The sequence below is a fragment of the Athene noctua genome, chromosome 12 (assembly GCF_965140245.1).
Source record: "Athene noctua chromosome 12, bAthNoc1.hap1.1, whole genome shotgun sequence".
In the NCBI taxonomy this organism is placed as follows: domain Eukaryota; kingdom Metazoa; phylum Chordata; class Aves; order Strigiformes; family Strigidae; genus Athene; species Athene noctua.
The window spans coordinates 5,999,302-6,024,717 of record NC_134048.1 but is presented as its reverse complement, the minus strand read 5'-3'; the positions used below and the strand labels follow the sequence as shown (position 1 = coordinate 6,024,717).

Sequence of the window (25,416 nt, the reverse complement as noted above, 5' to 3'; positions counted from 1 at the left end):
ACATACAACTACATTTTGATTTGGAAAAGTGCCTCTGACTTAAACAACTGTTTCTTCCTTGATGTTTTTCACTGAAATAATTACTGGCCTTTTCTGGGGAAACGCCTCCACAGATAGTGGTGTACCGTGTTTCTTTTTGGTTACTTAAGCTCAGGAACCAAACCCCGCCAACTTGCAGTCAGGCTGTTTCAGTGTCCCAGGTGCACTCCAGGGCACTGCCTGGCCAGTGCCAGCACATTTCAGACCTGAGTGCTTTTGCTGTTGTGGAGCTAAATCTGAAAGAGCTGTTTTCTGTCCAGAATGACTCCTCAATACTGTGAAGGCTGGTCAATAGAATCACTCAGTTTGTCATTTGTCCCTGTTTTCAGGTGTTGCCACCCTCACCAGTTGAAGAGAAGGGAGATGGTGGGTTTGGAGCAATAGAGGGAAAGTGGGCACAGGGGGAGTTGGATGATTTCTATTATGATGAGACAGAGCGTAGCTGCAAAGATAGCTGAAAGTGTGCTGGGGCAGGAGAGCTAAGGGATCCGGTGTGAACAGTGCAGCATTTGTCCATAATTTAAGAGGTGCTTCAGTCTGTGCACATTTGTTAGACTTGGTCAGATTTTTCCAATATGTCTTCTAGATGAGCACACAATTATTTAAGAATTCCTTTTTCATTTTTTAATACATAAAATTCTGTTATTCATACAACTCTGTAGACTGCTCATTTGAAATACGTATTAATCAGATCAAATTGTTGTTCATTAACAATTATTTTCTTCCTATGGGCAGAAATTTGAAGGCATCAGCATTCTTTCTGAAAAAGTAAATACTCTGTTCTGTTTATGTGGGTCAGTTCTAGAGTAGCTGCTTAAAATCCCACATACTGAATTCTGTTATCTTTTCTCTTGGGTGGATCAGGAAAACAGTTGAAGCAGCCAGTGATGGCTGCTGGGCTTTCATTTCTTTGTGACTGGTAAATGAAACACATGCAGCCTCACCAAACTACATGACTAATGACAACCTCCAGTGGCTCCTGCAATCAAAGATTAATTTGCTTTATCAAGTTTAAAGAATAGTAGGCGATAAATCATGTCAAAAAGAAATAATCAGTGGCAGCCTGATGTTCTTTTGCACAGTGGAGGACAGGTGCAATAGAGGATTCATCTGCCATAGACTGTTAATTTTGTTCTCACGCTGTTGTGTTAATTTTTATTTAGTTGATTTTAAAGTCAAACAGGATGCGTTGCTAACCAGTATTTTTGTCTAAAATATGTAGTATTGGTGTTCAGCTCTAAAATTAAATACTTGTTTAGAGTCTATCACTTGGCGTCAAAATATTTTCAACTTAATTCCTTTAATAATTGATAGATAAATTCCATTCCCATCAGTTTGGCTGTCTTGGAGCACAGTTTAATGTGGACGGGAATAAAAATGTGTTGTACGTATCTAGTGCATACATAATATATTACTTTTCCTTCCTGTTGATTCCTGTTTAGCTAGATCTCCTGTCTTGTTCTGTCTGTGGGAGAAGTATAACGTTAGTCCTAGCAGTTACTCTACTGCTGCAGTTGTTTTGGGTGTGTTGGCCTCTGAAGTGGATAACTGATGATGCTGGGCAATTAAGGCCTGACCCACCATGGGACTTTATACCATCTACTCTTATCACAGTTAACAGCATAGCACAGGAAGTGATCATCATGTTTCAGGATGGAGTTCTATATGCTTCTCACTTAATGAAGTGATTCAGAGACAGCATCTCTATCACATTTGTAATTATTGAATATAACCATTCCAGTAAAACCTGCATTTTAAAAAATACCAAGATTGAGTCACCATTAAGTGTCCAAGGCTATCTATAGTACGTCATTATGGTATTACATTACACAGTATGACACTGACTCTGACCTGCATTTAATGGTGAATTGTGTTGTACAGAAAGCAAAGACTGCAACTGTTTATTTTTCTTGGAAAATACAGATAACCTCTGCTGACTTAACACTCTAGCTACACAATTGATTGTTGACCGTTTTCAGTCTGTTATTTCAGTTAAACTATAGCCCAGTAATGTATTTGGCAATAATGTTTTTTCTGTGCTTAAAGTAACTTTAGTAATGGGAATAATGCAGATTCTGTAGACTTCTGTAATGCATAGAAATGATGTGATATCTTCATAATAATATGTGAGCCCTCTAGTGGCATTCTCCATGTTCGAAGTTTAGATAGCTAATTGTGCACAAGAGCGTTAGGCAGTGCACGTGTTTAGATAGGAGATCTAAGAGCAGAACAGAATTAACTCTTCTGTGAAAAGGAGTCTGAGGAAAAGACCAGCCTGCTGGCCTCGGTACAGGGATGGCAGGAAACCAGGCTTCTGCTGCAGCTCTCAGGGCAATTGAGATACTTGCAGTGAATCTTAATACTGATGGAGTAACATTTTGCAAGGGGAAAACTGTAAAACTTCTAACCAGCTCCAGTAGTTAGGTCTTATGCATACAATAAATGGGCTTATTAGGACCTATCTGTCCCAATTTGACCATATTTAGATTGGAGGATGCCACACCATACAGATATTGAAAGTTACATTGCATAATGATTAAAAGAATTTTTTAAAAAAGCTTCTTATGATGTAAAAGAAAAAATTTTGCACAAAGGCTGAGCTTGACAAAACTAGATTTTAAGTAAGCCATTAGCAATTTAATGTAGCTTCTGGGTATACAAAGGCTACAGGCAGTACTGTTAAATGTGGTTTCATTAGGGTGTCAAAATTAACTACCCACCTTCCTTCCCTTACACTGAATTTTATGCCATTACAATTTGGTTGTAAAGACTGAATAGTAAGAGGGAGAGTGGTATGATGGGTTATGTGTCATGCTGTATTAATAGGTCTGTCTTTCCACTGTATCGTTTGAAGATTTGTACCTGCATTCTGACCTGGACACTGGCACTCAGGAGACTGATGCTGATTCCTTAGTCCTGGTAACAGTGTGGGAAGAATTAAAGCAGGCACATACAGGGGAGTTCTGAAAGTACAGCTATGTAAAAGCTGGCTTCCCTCACTTCTTATTTCATTTAATTTTATTCTTAGTAAGGCAGATTTCTGAAATGATACAGCAATACTGCTTCACTTCCTTTGTGTCATTCTGGCCATGCTAGAAAGCTGAAAATGCAGGTTAATCCTCCATTAAAATCTTGCTACTTGTGAATCTTAACATTTAGAAGTAGAAGAAAAAACCCCACTTTTTACTTACTTGTGTGTGTCTTTGATTACTAAAAAATCCATATTGACATTTTTTCTGGCTATCTTAATTTTTAACATAAAGGTTTAACACATAAATTAGGGATTAAAATAATTCTCAGAGCAAAAAACTTAGAATTAAATTTGAGTTAACATTAGTGATTTAAATTTAAAATTCAAAATGGTTAAAATAGAGCTACCTTAAAAGTAAGTATTATAAGAAAATACAAGTATGTCCCCAAATCAGGATGTGTCTCATCAGTGCTGAGCAGAGGGGAAGGATCACCTCCCTCAACCTGCTGGGGATGCGCTGCCTGATGCAGCCCAGCACGCTGGTTGTCTTTTTGCCATGAGGGCACAGTGCTGGCTCATGTATGGTATGGTTCATTTAAAAAACATTTAGATGTTAAGGTAAGAAATACCTATAAAGCCATCTTAAATTACACAGTGATGCTGATGGGAAAGAGAAGAGAGTACTTAGAAATGTTTCTTAAAAAGCACAGTCCTCTCTTAGCTGAAATCACACATACTATTAGGCATCAGCTATAAGAGTATGGCATTACACTACTGTTCATTTCCACCACTTCATATTCCAGAATTTCCTATCTTTGCTTACTGTGGAGTTTATGCAATGCAGACTTGACTTGGAGTTCATCAGGCTGGAATTGTGATAATTATATTTATGCCTGGTTTACTGTGATGTTACTCATACATAAGTCAAGTCTTGGCTCATTTTTAGTATAATGGTGGCTCTGGGAATAGATTTGGAAGTGAGATGAGAAGAGTCTGTGTTTGTTTATTTTGGGCCAAAAAAGAAAGCTGTGTCCGTCTCAATTTTAATCCATAGTTCTGTAACTAAAATGGCAGAATTAAGACATTTCATAATTTTTTTCAACAGTCCTTAGGTATATAACCCATCATAGCAGCACTTTCATCCCAGAAAAAATCTCTAGCTGTCTTCAAGTTGATAACAGATGAGTGAAGATAGGTAATAAATAATAGTATGGAAACTCTTCTTGTTTGAACATATTTTGCCAAAAGCACTGAATATGAAGTTGGGCGAGAGAAAGGAGAAACATTTTCTGAGTATTACTGACATACTTTATGACGACTGAAGAGGAGGACCTTACGGCCAACTGTCTCCTTTATTCACAGTTGTTCTAAAACTGTTAGGGCTCCATTTCTTTCATACAAGAAAGTCAAGAGCTAATTCATTGTTGTTAAATTTTCCTTTTTATAGCATCTAGAGTCACCACAGGAGGCACCAGGCTTCCTTAGCTTGTGTATAATGTGTTCAAATCATGGGAGACTCTCATAGCCTTTTAATATTTAGAGCAGTATGACTTGGGTTTGTAAGTGGAGTGCTTGAAGTAGGAAGGGGTTTTTTTCCCCTTACAAAAATGTGTATTTCAGTTAAAACAAAAATGCAAATAAATATTTTTTCCAGAGTGTCTGGTTCAGCTTTGTGTTAGATTTTGTCAGGATCTTGGGTACCAGCATCTATTTTTCCTACATAATTGGAATAGTAAAAGGCAGAACAACTAGTTCATGTGCATGCATCTGACCCATGAAGGAGCAATGATAGAGCTGTCTCATCCAGACAGTGAAAGTGCTGGGTCAGTGGTGACTGTTATCTTGTGCCTAACCATTTTCCATATCCTGAAATAAAATTTGCAGAACATACAGCGTTTGGGCTGTAGTTTGTATTTCATTAGATATGGACGTCCTCCCAAAATTATTTTTATCAGACTATTCAGATCTCTTTCTGACATTTGCTTTTGTGTGTTTATAGAGTGATCCAGAATTGTTAGTAACGTTGTCCTGATATAGACCTGTTTCACATACAGGAATATATTTTTAAAGTACTTTTCTCAGACTTAAATGCTCTTTTGTTAAACATCATAGGAAGGCAAACAGTTGTTTGTCTTTTGCGACTTGCCATTCTTCTGAAGCAAGGAGGAAAAAAACAGTATTTCAGTGATCTGTTCCACACAGGTTTCATCTGTATCTTCTTTGTTGGAAGAGTTGGTAGTTGGCATCAATTTGGATCAAAAGAACTGCAGTTAGGAAGGCCATGAGGAAGGTTCCATATTATTTCTCCAGAGCATTCTCACTACTGACGAGTTGTTTCTTGAGGCATGTAGCTCTATTGAGAAAGAAGTCTTCTGGGAACAAAAGTTTTATTTCTGAAGCAGAGTTTTTATATCAATTTAAGTATTAAATGATTTGTATGGTTATGGTCTGCACAGTAATGCAGCTTATTACAAGATATGTAGAAACTTTTGTATGTAAGCTGATATAAAATAATATTATTTTAGATTTTGTAAGAATATGCACAGGAACTGATGATTTAAGTAGCATTATATAATATACCATCTTTGAGCTCTTAACAGCACAAATATGTTCTAGTTTATGCATTTTCTTTAATAATTTCATTCTAGTCTGCTGAATAGCAATAGCATTTAGAATATTATTTTCATTTTTACATGATCATCTAAATGTATGTGCTGTGTCAGCTAAAAATTTAGTTTTGCGACATCTCTTAAGATAAGTGTGAGTCAGCACCTCATAGTATGCCTTACCACATCGTTTTGCTTCTGAAGTGTTTCAGATTCTTTGACTGTAGAGGGTAGTCATGTCTGACAGCGTTCTGTTATCTATCATGTTTGCATAGATTTGATTATCTTGTTTGCTTAAGAGGTCAGCAAAACAAACCAAAATATCGCTCTGTATATTATTAAAGACCATTACTATCAGTCATACTGTACAAAGATGACATTACGTGAAGGTCTGCGTGCAGAATGTAGAGGATATGGCCACGCTTCCAAGTCATGCAGGACCTGTAGATGTGTGTGTGACATCAGGTTGTTGTAGGTGCCGCCTATTCGCTCATCTGGTGTTGCTTCTTGACTCTGTAACGTGAACCACTGTGTTTGCTGTATTCGCTCTAGTGTGACTAACTCAAATGTTGGCTTTTTTATATTTTGTTCTGTATTTTTCCCTTTTAGCCTGAATGATAGCCTGTGCTTCTCCAGCCAGAGCCAAGACCATTCAGGCTGTGTATTTTTCTGGGCACAGCTTCAGGGTGTCACCCTTTTTTTTTAGAAGACTTTAACATCAGAGGCTGAAGTCTGAAACTTCACATATGTTACTGAGAATAATTATTGATCAAGATTCTTGACCAATTTTGATTGATCAGTTTCATTAGTTTTTATTAGTTTTGTAAGCTTTTCAATAAATATTCATCTAACTATAATTCTATTCCCTGCTGGTCATCCAGAGTTGAATCTATTTCTGTGTTATCTGTACAGTAGATTTGTGTTTGGAATTTCTTAACTTATAGTATGCTCTGTCAAATTTTGGCCACATTTATAGTTGCTTAATTTCAACAAAAGCTTGATATTGACAACTTTCTCTTCAAAATACACCTCTTGAGTACTTTGGGTCCATAGATCAGACCATGTTGCTCCTTTCTCCTCAGCTCTTGCTTGATTTCATTGTCCTGTGTTTTAGCTTAAATTTTTGGGTGAAATTAGGAGTTGCTGAATTTTCAGTGTCTGAGTATCACTATTTATTTTTGTATCTGTAACTGCTCTTGAACCAAACTGTTGTTTCTAAAAGTCTGTTAAATTCACCTTCCACTCTTTGCAGTGCTTTCTGAAAGGCATCCTGTTATGCAAAGGACACTCTGCTGGTATAGACACACCAGGCTCCATTCACTCTTTATTCTTTACCATCTGAAAATTGCCTCTATATTTCATCCCCACAAGTAGACAGACTAACCTAAACCATGAGCTTTGCTTGTTGTCCTGGCCGCTTGGTTTGTTAAACCTTTTTGCCTGCTTTAAATAATGAATGTCTTTGTCTTGATATTTTAAGCACTGATGACTGATGCAAAATACAAGAAAACACATATTATTGAAGTAAACCTTTGGTTACCATAGGGAAAGGCGGCCCTAGGATTAAGGGAGTACAAAAGTGTCTGAAAACTATTTCCCATCTCATTTTGCATCAAGCAATGCTCAGTCAGACTGAATGATCTGCCCCACAGCATCTCCATTCAAAATGATTGATAGTCATGGTGGTGGTGTGCTTGGTGAGGAATTCAGAATCATGCCGCATCTTTACTGACATGTCATGGGTTGTTATCTTAAAATTGAGTGGCAATATTTTAAATGTTTTTATTTATTACTTGGGAGTTAAGGTTTGTTTTCATGCTCAATTAAAGAATTGCCATTTTGGAAGTACAACAATTAGAAAAAAGTTGTGTGAGCAAAGCAAAACAAAAGCCACATGCTATAAAAATAACTGCGAGCAGAGATGAATATTAGAACTACATACCTTAAATTTAGATGCATGATGATATAGAGACAATTAAAAAGAATGTAATGCTGAGTTTAATGATTTATGAGACAATGAAATTTTAAGGAACAAATGTATGAAAATAGTTTAGCACATCAACCTAAAAATAATGCAGTACAAAAGTAAGAGACAAGGCACCTCAGCATTCTGTGCAGGTTAGATGTAATTGCTAGGCCAGCCATGAAGAAAAAATATTTAAGAGCAGTTCAATGAGTTTAATAGATATGCATAGATACAAAGCATTCCTTGACGAGAGATACATGATGAAATAAGACAGCAGGGTTTTTTTTGTTTTAACAAAAAATGCTTTCCCAAAGCTCTGATACTTAGTTTAATTAAAAATACAAATCCTGTTTTTCATGGTATGTGATGGAGAAGTATAGTTCTATATTACAGTAATATGTTGCAATTATTATTGAAAGTCTTACATAATTTTTAGATTCAGGAGTAAATCGTTGTTGTCACGCAATAACTGAAAAACTGGTGATCACTTTTTTTCCTGAAGGTAGCTCGAAGACCGTACTTCATGTGTTTTATTTTAAAAATACTTTGCACCTTAACTGATTAGGTAATTTTTTTTTGTTATATTTGATGTTTAATTATGTAAATCTGTAGAAAAGCCTTAAAAAGTTACCCTTTGTTTAATTTCACATGTAGCCCCTGTTTCATACTCAGCTGTTTAATAGAGGGTCAGATTTTATTTATGCGGTTAAATAGAACATAAATATAGACATTTCACACGATGTACCATGTAAATGTAAGCCTTTGTAGTTACAAGTTTTTGTAGCTGGAGAATTGTTTTAAAAGGCATGTAATTTATTAGCTATCAGTAGCTGCTTTATTGCCTTGCCGCGCTGCAGTAATAAATAAAAGAAAGTGAGCTGATTTTACAAATGGCACACAAGGTGCACATTTTGTGAAAAAAGTCTTTTTTTAAAGAATTGGCATTAAATCCTTTTTTTGTGATGACAAAGAGGCTAAGAGTGCAAACTGTATTTTCTGTTTATCGAAAACAGAGTCTCTTTTTCTCGAGGGCATTTTTTCCTATGATCATCAAGGGATTTCAAAAGCAATAAAGTGTGGAATCATTGTTCGACTTGAACAGTATTAAAACTTAGGTTTTAATTTCAGTGAAGTAATAAGATTTGAACCTGTCTCACATTACAGCACTGTAAGGCATTTAGCAATTGTATTTTAAAGGAGGTTTTTAAAATGCAGCTCGCTTGTAAGCTAACTGTCTGTCTAGTAATTAATAGTTTCTCTTTAGCAGAAGCTGTTGTGAATCATACTAAGAAATCTCAGTTTTGTTAATAACAAATTATGATAATTGTAAGGATGTTAATTCCTAATTAGTTTAAACCTACAATCTTTTTTGCCCCTTTCTGAGATTGATTTTCAAATAAAGACAAAAAAGCAGGGTCTGAAGGTTTCAACATGATTTTCACCTTAGAATTAAAAAGAAATTATCCACATTTATCTGTTAATTTCAAGAAACTTTATTCCTTAGTTAAGAGTGTACGTCAGCTTCTTGCTAAGAACTGTTGAAGTATCTAATTTGTAAACATAATTTATATCATTAATGCAATTCCTGTTTCAAAATTAGGCGTTGAAGATAATGCTGCAGAGCGTTTAGTAAAGTCATTTCTGTACTGACATGGTGAACTCCAGGATACTGGAACTTAGTGTGCACATTTTTGCATGGATGCTCTTGAGGTTCAAAATGTAAATATTTCTTTGGGTTGGTTGATAAAATGTTGGCTGATGAGAGAATAGCAGTCACTGTACCTTGTAGCTGGAAATGAACATGTGTGATTTTGGAGGGAGAAGGAGGGAAAGTTTATACACAGGTGCATGTTCAGAGCAGCCATCAGTGTTGAACATTGGAGTGGTGAGCTATGACCTTCCGTGATGATTTTGAACGGTAACTGCCTCCATTAGCCATAAGGTTTGTTTCTTTATTTTAGTAGATGGCCTAGACTGTAAATATTAGAGGATCTAAAATAAATCAACATATTATCCTAAGGATACAAAACGTAAGAGCTATTTGTGGTTAGGAACCTTTGACAGATAGTTTGGATGAGGCAGATGATTGCCCGCCTCTCGTATCTGGCTTCCATTGCTGTGCCTGCAGGCAGTTTAGTGTTATAGTTGTATATTGATGTCAGGGTTACTACTGAGTGGCTAGCAATGACAGATGTCTATAATTACAGGCAATGCTTCCAGTATTTCAGAAGAGCCAGCCTATGTTGAACAATTATCTTATTTCTGGCTTGCCAAAGAGGGTTGTTCAAATTGCTAGTATTAGCTGTGGTGGCTGTAACACCTCTCCTTATGCCGTGGGATAAATGTGCAAAAGCACTCTCATGTACAACCCCGGTGCAGAACCTTTTTAAAATATGTGATACCTCTAAATTTTGTATGCTTAAGGCTTGATCCTGAGAGATGTGGAACACCTGCAGCTATGTTAGTCAGTACAGTGAAATAGTTTTGGATATAGACATTTTAGAACTCTAATAACTAGCTATGATTTTTATTACTTGTTTTTAAGTGCCAAACTAATGTTGATGCTTTAGCATTGAGGTTTATTTCACATAAGCGTGCTGAGTGGTCCACTCATTTAGATACAGTTAAGCAACTGAATAAAATCAAGCTGGACACTTTTAATAGTTACAGGGGCAAGTAAGAGTGTCCATTACTGCTACTGAAGTACCTATAACACTTTATCTTTCAGAGTTTTCTGACTGGCACAAATCTACTCTTGTAGTCTGTACAGTATTGGTTCATTTCAATCAGTAGAGTATTTTAAAAGCGGCATTATGACTTGTGGTTAAGCAAATACCTGACAGCCTATATGGCTTTAATCTCTGCAGTGTAATGTATAGCTCTGATGGAAAGTACAGCCCAGAACTGTGCTTCAAAAACTAAAAATCTTTTGGGTGATGTTCAAAAAGTCATAGCTGTTAATAGTATTTCTCACTTTTCAAGGTAATATTTGTACTTTAAGCCCTGGAGGGGAACAAAAGAGACAGAAGAATTAAAAAGCTCTAACGGTGCTTTACAAAAATGAAATTCTAAAAAAGACTAAAGCTAAGCACCTTTTTAACAGTTGGCAAACTGAAGACCTAACAGAGAAACCAATTTCTTTTCCTTTTTTTTTTCTTTTTTTTTTTTTTTGGCAGAGAATGCTTCTCATGCCACATCAGTAATAACAGCAATTAGTTCATAGTAGGTCTCCCACAGTAAGTTTACCAGAATTGTAAATCTTTCAAGATTTTCAGAAAACAGGAATTAAGAAAGGAAGAAATAATAAGTAAATAAAAGCTGAGAAAAAGTCATTGAAAACGAGATCAATTTCCATTTAAGAAAAGGTTTCTTGCTGGCATCGCATGGGCACTTGATGGAGCAGGAGGCAGGGAGTTAATCACTCCTGCGCCCCAGACTCCTGTGAAGTCTCTTGCTCTGTTGAGCTAACGAGGAAGGGGGCCTGGAAAACAGCCTTTGCCGGAACTGTTAATACCTCTTACTAGCTGAACTTGTGATGACAGAGTATTTCAACAGACTAGGAGGGAAATAACATACGTAATAATGACTCTGATCCACACAGCAGGTTTACCCTTTCCCCTACAACATAACACTTAGTTGTAATAACAATACCCTAATTTTAAATGTTACTTTATAGTAGGTCTCTTTCAATTGAGGATAACTTTATGCAATATTTTAATTAAGGTAGGTTTATAGGTAAGACAATAGATAGTATGTAATTTATATAATTGGTGTAGTTCCTCTGGCTGTTTACTAACACATGAAGCAGTGAATGGGAGTCTACGTTTTATGTTGTGCAAAGCCCAACTTAATATTCAGAGATCCTGTCTGAAACGAACAGGCAATTTCTTATGGCCTGTTTCAGAGTTTTTTTCATTTAGGGAACTAACTCTATAACAACAGAGTAGCCCATTCTCTTGGTTTAGACTTCCAAGGGTGTTTGGAGATCTTACTTTTCTAAGACAGCTGGTCAGGAGTGGAGATCACCAAGGTTTTCCTCTGTTACAGAGAGGATAGAAAAGCCAAGGCTTTTTAAGCCCTTGGTTTGGTCAGGAGGGAAAGATGAATGATCTGGCACCCTGATACTCTGATTAGGGGATTCAGTTCAGATTTTCAGAAATTGTCTGTGGGATTTGGAAGCTGGATTTCGGCTGTGTTGTAATGGAGCTTTGCTGAAAATTCAAAATACCTGAGTGTGATTTAAAAAGCTGTGGAAATTACTGTATGGGTTGTGGCACTTGAACACCTAGAAGGAAACTTGTGATTAGTATGGAGTTTTAGTGGGTGATGCACAGGCTTATTAGTCAGAGAAGTGGGGTGTCAGCTTCAGAAATCTGCTGTAGGTACCCCTGCATTGGGTGGATTCCTAAACAACGTGTGGGGAAGGATGTCCTCTCCCCAACCTGCCTGTGGGCTCCAGCCCAGCTGCTCCAGGCTGGGTTGTAGTACCTGTTCCCACTCAGTTTATGTTAGGTTGGGATAAATAGGGTTAAGGTCTGGTTTTGCCCTCAATGTTCATGACAAAAGACTTTAATGTTGCAGTGATGGTTCTCTGCAGCAAGGCCTAGAGCACTTCAAGGAAGTTATAATATCTCAAGCATTTACACTGTGCCTACGGGTAATAAGTTTACTGTAATTTTCTGAAGATTCATTATCCAAAATCTTAATTCATTATAATAGCCCTTATGAAACATATAGAAACCAACATTTTCTTGTGTTTTCTTATTTGCACAGTGTGAGAGATTCATTGCTCTGTTTTAATTTGTTTCATGGGGTGCGTTTGAGTACATTCCATACAGTGCTGTTATTGAATTTCTGTGACTGTCATTATATAGCCATACAACCTTTAGGAACTCATATTCTGAGCTTCCCAGTTCTGTAATCTGCTTCACATTTAAGAATTGACATAATTAGCTTCTTCAGAGTCATAATGATAGTACCAAAAAGAGAAGACCTCAAAAGACAAAGCAAAGTTAAGCATATCTAGGGCCAAAGAGTAGAGAAGACAGGGAAATAGTTTTAGTGTGATTACCAAATTATTTCTCGATTTTCTTGGACTGTGCACATACAAGTGCTTTGCTTTATAAAACATTGCTTATACATTTTATTTTCTTGTCCTTTTGAAACGCAGCAGGTACAGTTCAAGTAGTTGGGAAGTATACGCTTATGTGATTTGAACCACTGATAAATTTGCTAGATCATAAAAAAATCCCTGGCACCAGAGCCTGTGAACCTGCTGTCTTCCTTAAATGTCCGGATTCCACCCAGGTGGTTGTAATGGTACAAACAGGAAAAAGAAAAAAAAGGATCCCTGGATCCTTGCCTTCACACGTACTTTGTTTGGAAATGTTATTGATGATTATTGAAGGTGTTTTGCTCATCTCCTTTCTCTTCACTGTCACGACTGTTGCTGTCACCTTTGAATATAGCAGTGGCACTTGGGTATTGGATGCAATGGTGATATCTGCCCAAGCTTGCTTTAAGGACCTCGAGTATGTACTTGTGAAGCTCATCAAACATTGTAGCGTGATGTTACCACTTCTGCAGATTTTGCACTTACATTCATAACTGTTGTGAGAATTAGATAGTGATGGTGGGATGTTTTACTGTTAAGTTTACATTTTTGGTGGTATCATGGAGTGATCATGTAGCACTGTATGTTGATGCAGGATTTGTGGAAGTTATAAATCCTGCAGTTGTAAGGTTTTAGAAATGATTGTGTAAAGCTTTTCCAGAAGTTTTAAACTGGTGGTTTCCTACTGAAAGTTAATTATCCTGCTCCTTACTTGAAGTGTCTGGAGAGAAGTAGAAACATAAGCCTGGGGGTTTTATTCTTGCTGGACGAGAGAGGGGGAGGAGGGGGAGGTCTCAAAGGGAGGAGACCCAGCGGGTGTGTGGCTGTGGGGTTCCGCAGCCCCCCCCAAGGCCCTGGGCTGCCTTTACTTCATGGCTCTGTGCTGGGAACCAAGCTGAAGATGAGATCACTTCCACGTGTGGTTCCACAGCCTTTTATGACCCCTTTCAACAGTGTTTTTCTCTGCCTTTTGAATATGTAGTGCAGTCTTTGTTGTTGAAGTGTGTTTTATTATTATACGTCCAAAATGCTTTATCATTAATTTTTTATAGTGCTTAAAAGTCTAAGGACGTTTCATTGTTGTGGTTGGGGGTTGTTTGCTTTTCTATTTTTACATGCTAAGAGTGTGTGTTGGTTTTGAAAATGATTTTGAAGAAGGTGTTTAAAATATCACATTTATTTTAGCTTACAATTTGTCACATTACAGAACGGGTAGTAGTTTTTATTACATGCACTGTATTCATGCTGACTTGAAATGACCCTGTCACATGTGAAAACAAATCAGATTGTTGCTGTTAATGAGCTTTTCAATTTACTATTCAGTGGATCAGATAAGTGGATTTAAGAGGTAATGATCCTGCTTAGCACTCAAGCTTGGCTGTCAGATCCTAGTAGTTGTGGGAAATCCCTAGGGACAAAAGCGTTGACACAGTTCTTGATGGGATAATGGGAATCAAAGCTAATGGATGATAAAAGGAGTAGTAAGAGTTACAAGGATAATTGTGGATTAAAGCACTGCTCTTTGTCAACACTGACTGCTGTTTTAGTATTTTATTTGTTAAACTCTGATGTGGAGAGAGCCTAGTTTGACAACAGCACAATGCTACTACAACATGCACTCTCGCACTCCCTTTCTCCCACTGGTTTCCTGTGGCAGAACAGAAAGCTCTTAACATAAAGGTGTGTTTGCCGAGATGTTTACATTCCTCTCTATTTCTTTTGCTCTTTTCCTCATATCAAATACAAAAATCCTTAAACTTTCCTAATTTTGCAGCTGCTGTAGCATTTCAGCAGTAGATTATTTTTTTTTTTAAATTAGAAGATATTATTTTTATATTTGAATATGTTGTTGCTGTGTTTAATTACTGTAAATGATAACATCACGCTTACAAGGTGAACATATTTTTCAGCATTTGAAGGATTGTATTGTATATTACAATTTCTTTCACATTTTGATTGTCCTTTCACTACTGATTTTGTCACAATAAATTACATTCATACAATTCTAAAAGGATGTTAGCTTACCAGTTAAGTTACCCTTGATCTTGGTGCGATTTCTAGTTAGAGATGCAAGTCCATTTACTCATGCTTTTTATGCTTGGATCTAAAACGAAAGTCTTTGAGATATAAAAATACCGGGTTTATTGTCATATTATTTATAGATTATTAATATTTAATAGTAATACCTCTTCCTCAGAGGTAGAATACTGCTGGTTTGGTTTTTAAGCAGAGTCATGGGGTTACATCACTAGCAGAAAGGAAGTTTAGGTACAGGAGCAGAAGTACTGAATTAGCTAAAGTTCAGTGGTATTTGTGTGGAATATGTAATGTCAGCGAACAAAATTGACAGCTAGATGGCACCAGGCTTTCACTGCTGCGTAACCGGAGCTGCATGTGCTGTGCTTGGTGCTCTCATTTCAGACCTTAGTGATATTTGACTTGGTCGCATCCTATGGAAGAATTACATACGACCCATAATATTTGGTTTAGTGTCACCAATGGTTAAAATGACTGAAATGAAACGTACTGATGGGTAGATCTGTGTTTATCCCAGTCATAAACAAATAGCAGAGTTATTTGAGCTCAGGGTAAAGTGAGTTGGTAAAGGATTATAAAGAAATCTTGTAGTACATGTCTCACTTCTGTTTCTGAATTTGATTTAGCCCAACTAAATGTTTTTATCCAAACTAAATGTTAGGCTACTAAAAGTACCAGAAAATTTTATTAAAGTTACACAGTAAGGAAAAAAATAATACTTAATGTGTCCTGTGCATTTGTTACTGCATAACAGCAGTTTGATTTGATAGGTGGGGTAAACTTGTATACAAGAAGTTACTTGGCTGCCAAAGCTTTTGTTCACCCTTAAAGAATACAAAACTGAATGTCTGAAGAGTACCTAATTTACCGGATTTTATGACTGGCAGTGGAAGAACTTGCAAGTGCAAGTTAAAGGACAGTGTTGAATCACATCCCACGGAGGACAGAGACCAACAGGAAAGAATGTTTTCTCCATCCCTTTGCTATTTTTTCATAATAAAAGTGGGGGTTTTTTAATAGAGATTGTTCTGTGAACAACAAAGTGAGTTAAAAGTGGAAAATTTACATCTCCTTTGTAGGGAGTAACGTATGCAAGGGCAAGTAAAAGGCTATCAGTCCGAAATCCACAGAACACCATCAGAGAATGTATAAGCCATCTCTTACAAATGCTTCATCTAGGCTGGATGGATAGGCATTTGTGTGTGTATTTTTCTCATGCAAAGTCAAAATAGATAATAACTGAAAATTTTGATACTTGTAAATATCTATAATATGTTACTGTTGAAATGTTTATTTCCAGGTGTATGCCCGAATGTCAGAAGTCTTAGGAATAACAGATGACAACCATGTTCTCGAAACATTTATGACAAAAATGTGAGTTTGTGCTTGGATTCTATTCAGTATGTAATTTGCTTTCTTTTTAATGTTTACGTAAAATCCAAGTTGTATTTTGTCATTAAGTTTGCATTTTGCTAGAAAAATGTTTTCCATAAATTTTAAATATTTTAAGTAAGGAATAACCCTTTTCAGATGCACCCATATCTTATTTTCTAAAGGTACTACTGGTCCCTATACCCTCAGATGTCAATGGAATTGCCTGTAAAGCTTCATGGTAATTTGCAACGGGGAACTGACGAAGTTAAATGAATGTCTCTTTGTTTTGGGGAGGGTCTTTTGGGTTGCTCTTTGGCAAGATCTGGCAAAGTTTGCTCTCTTAGAAATACATATTCACAGAGGAGGATTTTAAGGCCTCATACTGAAGGAGACAAAGGGCATTATTATCAGCTGTCTTCCTCATCTCTAGCATTTGGCAGAATAAGATGGTGTGTTATTCTGATAGATAAGTGTTGCAGTGCTTTCTCTTAAGAATAATCGTAGAAAATTTCTCCAGAGAAGCTACCTTTTCCTCGTGCTTCTGCTGTAGTTGCTTTCCTTGGGTGCAAGCAAAAATGCCAGGATTTTGTCTTTTATTACTTATGTCCTTCATGAGATTTGATAGATTCTCTTGACTCAAAAAGAGTTTCATCTAAAATCAGTTTTGCTCTTGAAGCAAAACAAAATGGTCCCTCTGAAAAATTGTGAATATCCACTAAAAAAAATCTGGGAGTCCCCAGGAGACAATGAGTTCTGTGTATGCCTGGAGAAAGAGAAGCAAGTACCTTACCTCTTTATTCTACAGTGAGGAAGATGCTGCATGCTGTCATTTACTTCATGTCCTCTAAATCTGACTTACAAGACCTTTAAATACTTTCAGCAGACTTTGATCTATTAGAAAAACATCTTTACTGGTGTTGCCAGGTTAGCTGTGACCTGTTCGGACAGTATTAAACATGACTTTTCTTTTGCTATTATAGCTACCAACCTTGAGAAATAGTAGCAGTTAAAACAAGGTCGTTTTTTAACATGACTTAACATTTCGGTGGAAAACAAAGCATAAATGCTGTGCTTACTTGAAACCAGAAGCTAAGTGTTGCATCTTCCCTTAGGTTAACAATAGTACCCATCAAACCTTGATGTTTATCTGAAGTATGCTCTGAAGATGGGTAAATGGAGGGTGATGAATGGAAAAATATTGATGGATACTTACTGTACAGTTTCTGGAAGCAGTCCATGGTGTGGTACTAGATGGCTAGGCTTCACTATGTTGTTTCAAACTACAGTGAAACTCAAATGACTGAGGAAAAAGGAGCAAAAGAGGACTGATGTCTGAACACCAGTTGCATCAGTTTGCTTCTCTTTTTCTACTTGTTGCTGTCACTGAGAGGAAATCTCCGTTGCCTTTGCCAGTTGAGGAAATAACATATCATTTAACGAGTTGTATAATATGTACTGCATGTGTTTAGATTGGATAGGGCTGTATTCGCACAAGTACTGTAAATTAAGAAGAAAACTTAGGGTTTTAATGTTACATGGAAGATTTTAAAAGAAAACTAGGTACATAAAGGGCAAATATCAGTGCTTCTTTTTAGATTACACACTCTATATTTTTATTTTCTCTTTCCTTGTGTCTTACTGTATTTTCCTAAAAGCATGAATTGTTGCTTGATTAGATTGAAGATCAGTTTCATTTTACAGAATGGATTTTACAGCTTGAAATGGAGAATACAGTCAGTAGCTTTAAGAGTTAGCTGTGAAACCACTGCATAAATACTTTCATGTTTGTGTCAATTAATATAAGCAAGCTTATCCCCAGTGATAGCACGCCAATTGGAAAAATCTGGGTGTGAAACCATAACATACTGATACATAATCCAAAGTCTACAGTCTGATGGGGAAGTCCAGTCTGGCAGCATTTCTGGTGTGCTGTTACTGAGAATAATCTTAGCATATTCATAACAGCAGTGGGCAAGATACATGACTCTGAGACTGACCATTCACCTTTTTCTCTTGTGGATCTAGTAAACATTTTTAACCACGCTGTTACTTTAGAAAGCTACTAGTCTACTGTTCTGCCTTACCCTACAGATCCATTTTTTCTTTAAGTAGGTGAAATTTGTAATGTGTTATTCCTTTACATTAAGTTAAAAGAAAACACTAGGGAATTTTTAGTGTGCACTTGCTTGTTAAAGTGGTGGTATTCTTGTACAGTAACTGAACAACAGTGTTTGAGACCTTATAGTTTCTGTTTTGTTAATGCCAAGCATTTTGTGGAATAGAGGATTTATGCTTGAAAGAAGAGTGTGGCCTGGTGAATGGCAGCCTGTCTTTTAAATCAGAAAGTGTTGAAGTAAGTACCTTATCGTAATCTGCCATTAGCACTGTGAGATGATCAAAAGACAATGTCAGGTTATTTCCTTCCACTTTGCCATTAAAGAATCCAATGAAGGATGCATGCAGGAAGCATTTTATGCTTGGTGTGAGGAGTAAATGTAGCAATTGAATTTATGGTAGTCAAACAAGTTGTAGTCTACCAGGACATACTATGTTTTCTTCTGCTATTAAGAGACTTAACCTCTTTTTTGCAATAGTTTACTGGTTGACACATTGAGTTTCTCGTTTGCTGAAGTTCATTGTGAGCTCAGTAATGTTTAGGAGGATTAATGTCATTTTGCTTTTAATTTCTTGAGATTTTGAACACATTTTCAGTTGAACTGCCTTTCCCCAGATGTATCTGTTTTCAGTAGTTCACTTTCATGTGTGTAGCTATAATCTGTTCTTTTTAATTCATTAGTATCAGATTTGCAGTGGAGGATTGGTGATCAAACTCATTGAGTTCTTCCGTTAACAGAAAACAGTTTGAAATACTATGTCATAGCTACTAGCTGCTGCCATAGCCACTGTTCAGTTTGTGGATTAAAGGGTGTATAAAGTAGGTATTCTTCAACATACAGAACTATTTTGAGATTTGTCAATGTAAAACTGTCCTTTAGACCTTCAGACTACAGTTCAGAGTACTGCTGTCACACCAGATCCTAGACCTTTTATCAGCTTTTCACTGGAGGTTAATGAATGTGCCTTTTACTGAATTTCTGTTAAACCATTTCTGAGGGGATGGAGTTTTATGTAGTTAGAATATCCATTAATGGCTCTATTTTCATCACAGTCTTACCAGAAATGGTTCTTTTAGCATCCACTCTCTTTGCTTGCTTTGACCATCACCTTATAGGATGTATATGTGGAAGGGGAAGGGCCACCTGAAAAAAATACATAATCTCAAACTAAATTTTTCTAATATGCACATCATCTTAAATCTTCTCAGATGTGTTCAGCATTGTAGTGACAGTAGAGTAGGGTTAAGGCGGGATAAACTGGGAGGAGTTACTTGAGGGTAAAGACAGGCAAGAGGGAGCCATAGGGTTTTGAAGGAACTATTTAGTAGGGTTGCAGTGGGTGGCAGGATTCTGGAGGAGGACTATAACTTAAGGTCCTAGACTGCCTTCTTAGAGTTTCATCTACTTAGCCTATTGCCCTGAGGTACTGGTTTTCAAAGGCACAGACTATTCCTTCATCTCTATGGACCTCTCTCTCCTTGTTGCTCCTACTTCTTCCCAAACACCCACGTCACATGTTCTCATGCCTCTTGGCCCACTGGGAAGCGGATCAAGGCTAGGACTCTTAAGGCAAGGAGTGAAGCACTGTACACAGAACCAATAGTGGTCCTCTCCTTCCACCCCCCATCCCTTTGAACAGTAGCCGCCTACCTGCCTTGATCCTTCCTTGTGTAGGTAAAAGGCAAGGAAATACTTAGACTGGAGTAGTTTTAGTTCCATCTGCTTCTTGAGCCTATCCTGGGAATTTGGCTGAAAGTGTCTTGTGTTTAATTTGGCTGCAAGCACCTTTCCTTTTCTTCACTTAATCTTTGTGAGTCTCTTCGGGTTCCTTTCAGTTATTATCATATTCATGCGGAAGTGATTTATCGTGAGGTGGATTTACAAAATGTTTGCCCAGATAATTAGTATTTTTGATCATGATAAAATAACCAAAACATGAATAAAAGATGCATAACCAAACATTGTTGGATGTTTTTTTCCTTTTTTTTTTTTTTTTAACTGCTGTAATGATTTCACTATGGTGGATACACATATACATATAAATAGAGAGATTTTTTTCCATGTTACTATGTTTAAGTAATACATAAATATAAAAATTCTGGATCTCAGAATAGTTTTTTGAACACTCATACGACTCCATGAATCATAGCAAACTAAAACCTGGCACTTTTATTCATGACAAAATGTGCATTTATTTTAACTGTTCACCTTTGTCCAGCTCTGATGAAAAGTATATATCCGATCACTGTCATTGAGCTACAGATCTTTCATTGTAAAAGATGGTAATCTACAAGAAATAATTAAAATATGAGTGTACAGAGCTTTCTTGTCAACAAATTGCTATCTTCATTATTACTGAAACTTAAATACGGTGTAAGGATGAGATTTTCAAAGCCCTTTTAGGGTATTTGGGTGCCCATTTTTCTTACACTGTAATGGGAACTGGATAGCACACACCTTAAGCAACTTCCAAGTTTTGTTTAAAATGTATAATTTTTTAAACTTGATTATTTTTATAATGCAAGTATATTTATAATATCAATGACTTGAGACCAAGACTTCCTAAATTTACATGGTTCAGGCTTTCCAAGGCTTTCATGTCATCCTTATATAAGCTTAAAAGTTTTTCACTCTCTGTTTTAATTACTTAAAAACAAACAAACAAAAAAACCTAAACAGAAAAAACAACCAACAACAACAGCAAAACCCACCACACCCAAACTTGCTGATTCAGAACAGTTACTCTTCTGTCTGGTAGCAACTTAACTTTGGCAACTGCTTCTTTGTCATACTCCCAAATCTCTGTGCATGTGAAGTACAGTAACCTATAGTGTCCCTGAGATTCCTCAGCTTTATTGTGGTAACAGACCTGCCCGTTACATTTCAGAGAAGGGGTTCAAGGCCTCCTGGAAAGATGGATGAATTATTTGGGCACTTACAAATGGCCTGTAAGCAATATTTGAGCACCTTGTCATGCAGTGATAAATGGAGAAGGTACCCACCATTCGTGCAGCCAAATGGATTTTCTTTCTTTGTACAGTATATACTTACTCTTCAGCACTCCCTTTTCTGTGCTGACTGTGCTTTGCTTTTGCTTTTCTACCTTGCATCCTTGACTCCGTCTCCTCTAAAATTTTCTTTTTTAAATTGCAGTACAGGTTTTTCAGTTCCCTCTTTTAAGCTGGGCATTCCACTTCTATGCTCCAGCAGTGTCATTTCCCATCCACTACTGCCACAAGAACTGATATGTCTTGTATAGAGGGCTGTCCTTTGCTGTGCACCACGCAGAACTTATAAGAACAGTGTGATACAGTCCATGTGTCTGAAGAGGTCTTTCTCCGAATCATAAACTGAGGACAGGACAAACAGTTAAAGACAGTAGAATGGTTTTGGGAGAAGAAAGTGTCATGAAATGGCACTTAAGCTGGAAGTGGGTGTCTTTGCCTTTATTCTTTGCCTGGCTAAATATCATAACAACTTGGAAAGTGCAAAGAATTTTGATTCTTCTGTGGATGATACAGTAACACTTTTCCCCGGGAATTGTAAATTGGAATATATAATTTTTTATCTTCCCCTTCTAGATTTTAGGTTAAAAATATACAGCCTCTTAACATAATACTTTTAAGTCACTGTATTAAGGGAAGAGATGTTTGGTGTGCTGATGGAACGGCATTAGTAAGCAGTCATGTTGACAGGAAAAAGTCTCATAGCAAGATGGAGGGTTCAGAGGTTGGAAAGCTGGGAATCTTTGCAGCTTTTAGAAGCTAAGCTTTATTCTTATTGTCTTACTAAAGTCAAACTAAAAGCAAACATTTGAAAGTGTACTGGATTCTTAATACTGTTCTGTTTAAATTTTTCAGAGTCATAGCTTTTCAGCATGGATCAGTGTTACTGTTGCTCTTTTGGTTTTATCTGTGTAGTTCAGTATTTTGATACTGGTATTGTTACTAGAATTGGAAATATTGTGCCATTTTTTATTTCCTTTTTTTTTGTACTTGCCTTTAAAATGTGTTCAGTGCTCATCTGCCATAGATATTTCGGTGTACTTGACATTGGCATAGCTTTTGACAAAGCTCTTACTTTCTGTGACTCATCTGAAACTTTTATGATTGGTTCTTTTGACTCTGTTTCATTTAGTTCATATTTTAAATCAATAAGCCACTTGAGAAAGAGGCAAGGACACTAGCACTTGGATTTAAGTGGTGTCTTGCCATGATTTCTCCGAGAGCTGTACATTTTTCTCCTTTTTCATTCGTTGGTTTCACTTCCTTACATAGTGGAAAACTGCTTTTTGTATTATGAAATTCCTTTCCAGATCTTTACAAATTATCTCAGATACTTGTAATGTTTTGTAGCAGTTTCCTAAAATACTATGTTTTATGTGTCTTTCATCTTGCCAGATACTGATAAGGCAGAAACAGAAATGGGAATTGCTATGATTATAATTGAAATTTTTCAGCCTCTGTTCACTCATGAGTACTTTCTAGCTTTTATGTTATTACTCCATCTTTCAGTATCCAAATACAACCATGAACTGAAAGAACAGATGTGTACAAAAGTACTGTGAATGTTGGATGAAGAGCTTTCCTTAAGCAGTTTTAATTCTCTCTTCAAGCTGTCACTGACTTCTTGTTTTTCTTTAAATGTCTTGTATCTGGCTATTGAAGGACAAAGATTTTGCTCTTTTGCAAAATAACCTTTTTATGATTTTGATATTGATGTTAAATCTGGGTAGTCCAAATTCATTTTTATTGCTTTGTATGGTATATACTTGTTAAGGATTTAGTGCAACTATAAACATCTCCAGAACTCCCCATAGTAGGGATAAACTGTGAATTATGGACTTGCTAGAATGGGCTATTTCTTTAAGGCAGTCTGAACCTCTGTAGCTCTTCATAGAGATTTTATAAAGTAAATCAATGTTTATTTGTAAATCTAAACTGAGGAATACTGGTTTGATAATTGCATTGTTATTTGCCTTTTCCTGAGCACTACTAAACAGTTAGATGCTTTAAACTGCATTCTTGAGTTTATAACTTCCCGAAAAAGAGATTTAGTTTGTGTGGTGTACTACATTCCTTAGCCTGTGAGTATGTAAAAGTAATAATCCATGCTGATTTTAAGGCATTTAACATCTCTTCTTCAGGTTCTGTATTCCCCAAATTGAAATCCTACTGCATTACAGTATAAATAGCTGGTACTGATTATACCTCTTACCTCGTAGTCTTTCATCAACAGATCTGACAGCTTAGTCAGATTCATTATGCATATTCTACAGACAAGGAAACTGAGGCAGACAAATTCTTGATCACCTGGCAGTTTGAGATACACCCTAGCGATTTGATATCATGATCAGGAATAGGTGCCAGGGCTTCTGAGCCAGGAAGGTCATGCTGCCTTTTTATTTGAATGGTTTGTGTTTCAGAAGGCTGTGGTGGCCTGTTTTTATTTTTCCAGATGAATCCAGTACCAGAAATTCTGCTGGGAATCTCTTATGCAGCATTATCTCCCTGTCTGGAGGGCAGGGACATTCAACTTTCTTTTGTGTTTTTGAGCAATTGAGAGTAATAGTGGATGTCCCAGAAGAGTAGAGCATAGTACTTGCTTTCAAAAAAGGGATCTAAGAAGCAGCAAATTGTTACAGGCCAGTCAACCTAACTTGGATTGTCAAAGGAATACTAGAAAAAGTTATTAGCAGTGAGTGTATAATTAAGTCAGGAATGCATTTGAGTTACTTGGGGGAGGTGGGGTTAATTTCCTCTTGGTCTTACTGGCTGGAGCTTACAACAGAAACAGAAAGTATCAGACATTCAGACTTCAGCAGGATTGTTGACACTGGCCTACCTGACATTCCCCTAAGAAAGCTGGGAAATGACAGGCTATGAGATCAGTGACTCTTAACTTATTGTTGTAACCACTCCTTGTTTGAAAAAAAATACATTCCTCCACTTTACTGGCTTCAGTTTACCTCTTTCATCTGGAGGCTAATGCCACCTCTTCAGCTCCTAATAAATGTAGTAGGTGAACACAGCAGATTTCATCCCAGGTCACTTAGGCATCTTTGCACTGACCTGTACACACTGACCTGTACACAGTGCAGAAGAAGGTCCCAGCTCCATGTCTCATGCTTAACTTATGGAAGGTGGTAGAGGAAGTGTTAGCTGTATGATTTCACTGAAAGGCTAGCTATAAGAGTTTTCCTTCGAAAGTGCTAAGTTTTATGTGGTGTTCCCCAAGGATTGATAAAAGGTCTAGTGTTACCCTGTATCATAGGTTATGCATTGGTTCATTAATCAGACTATGCTTCCTAAATGGCTGTGTCTGAGAGGGGTTGCAGTTAGTGGAATGAAGCACCCCCTATATATCTTGACTTCTGTGAAGTGTATGGTGTAAGGAAGAGGAAAAATAGGTATTAGTACAAGAACTTCAAGGTACAGTTTCACTGGGGATTTGGTATATCAGTAGCTCTGTGAATTGACCCTTAGTTTTCCTGTGCCCCATTTCTCCTATGGAAATTTTTCTAGGGAATTTATAGCATTTGTTTTCATCTTGTGAAGAATTTGGCAGGTAAATAGTACAGAAGTGGCAGATACTGTGTTGAAAAGTGAGTAAGATACATATAATTAGTGGTAAGCTTCAGATAATTTATTTCATTATAACAGATGATGGATTTTTTTTAAATGATGTATTTGTTACAATATTACAAAAATGTTTGAATCCCTTGTTCAGGAAAGAGCTATGGCATGTTTTTATGGCATTTTCTGTCTCATATATGGAAAATCCTAAGACATACCACAGAAATACATTCATAGTATAATGCGCTACTACTCTGAGCTTTTGCACTGAACTTCTCAAAAAAAGAAAAATGTATTCTAAAATGTCACTCTTTTGTTTATTCTAGTGTTACAAATCTTAAATACTGGGGAAGATGTGAGCCCGTGATTTCAAGAACTCTTCAGTTTCTAAATGACCTTTCTGTTGGATATCCTTTTTATTGCATGTGGCATATTATTTGAAAATAATAAGGTCAAAATTAATATGAGACTTACGTTGTTTTGTATGCTACATTTTTAAACCAGTTAGGATATTTACTCATTTTCGTTTTATTTTTCTATGCATAGTTTTTAAAAGCTGTGCTTATTTCCAACTACTTGTTACCAACAAAAGAGAAATCATATAACTAGTTGCTTATG

General features: G+C 36.7%; 1 protein-coding gene across 1 annotated transcript in view; it reads left to right on the top strand.

Moving 5' to 3' along the window:
• Nucleotides 1–25,416, top strand: part of RANBP17 (RAN binding protein 17) — a 163,508-nt gene that overhangs the window by 67,744 nt on the left and 70,348 nt on the right. The window contains exons 15-16 of the mRNA XM_074916209.1: nt 16,033–16,106; nt 25,125–25,205. Of these exons, the coding sequence (XP_074772310.1) occupies nt 16,033–16,106; nt 25,125–25,205 (155 nt within the window). The remainder of the gene's footprint in view (nt 1–16,032; nt 16,107–25,124; nt 25,206–25,416) is intronic.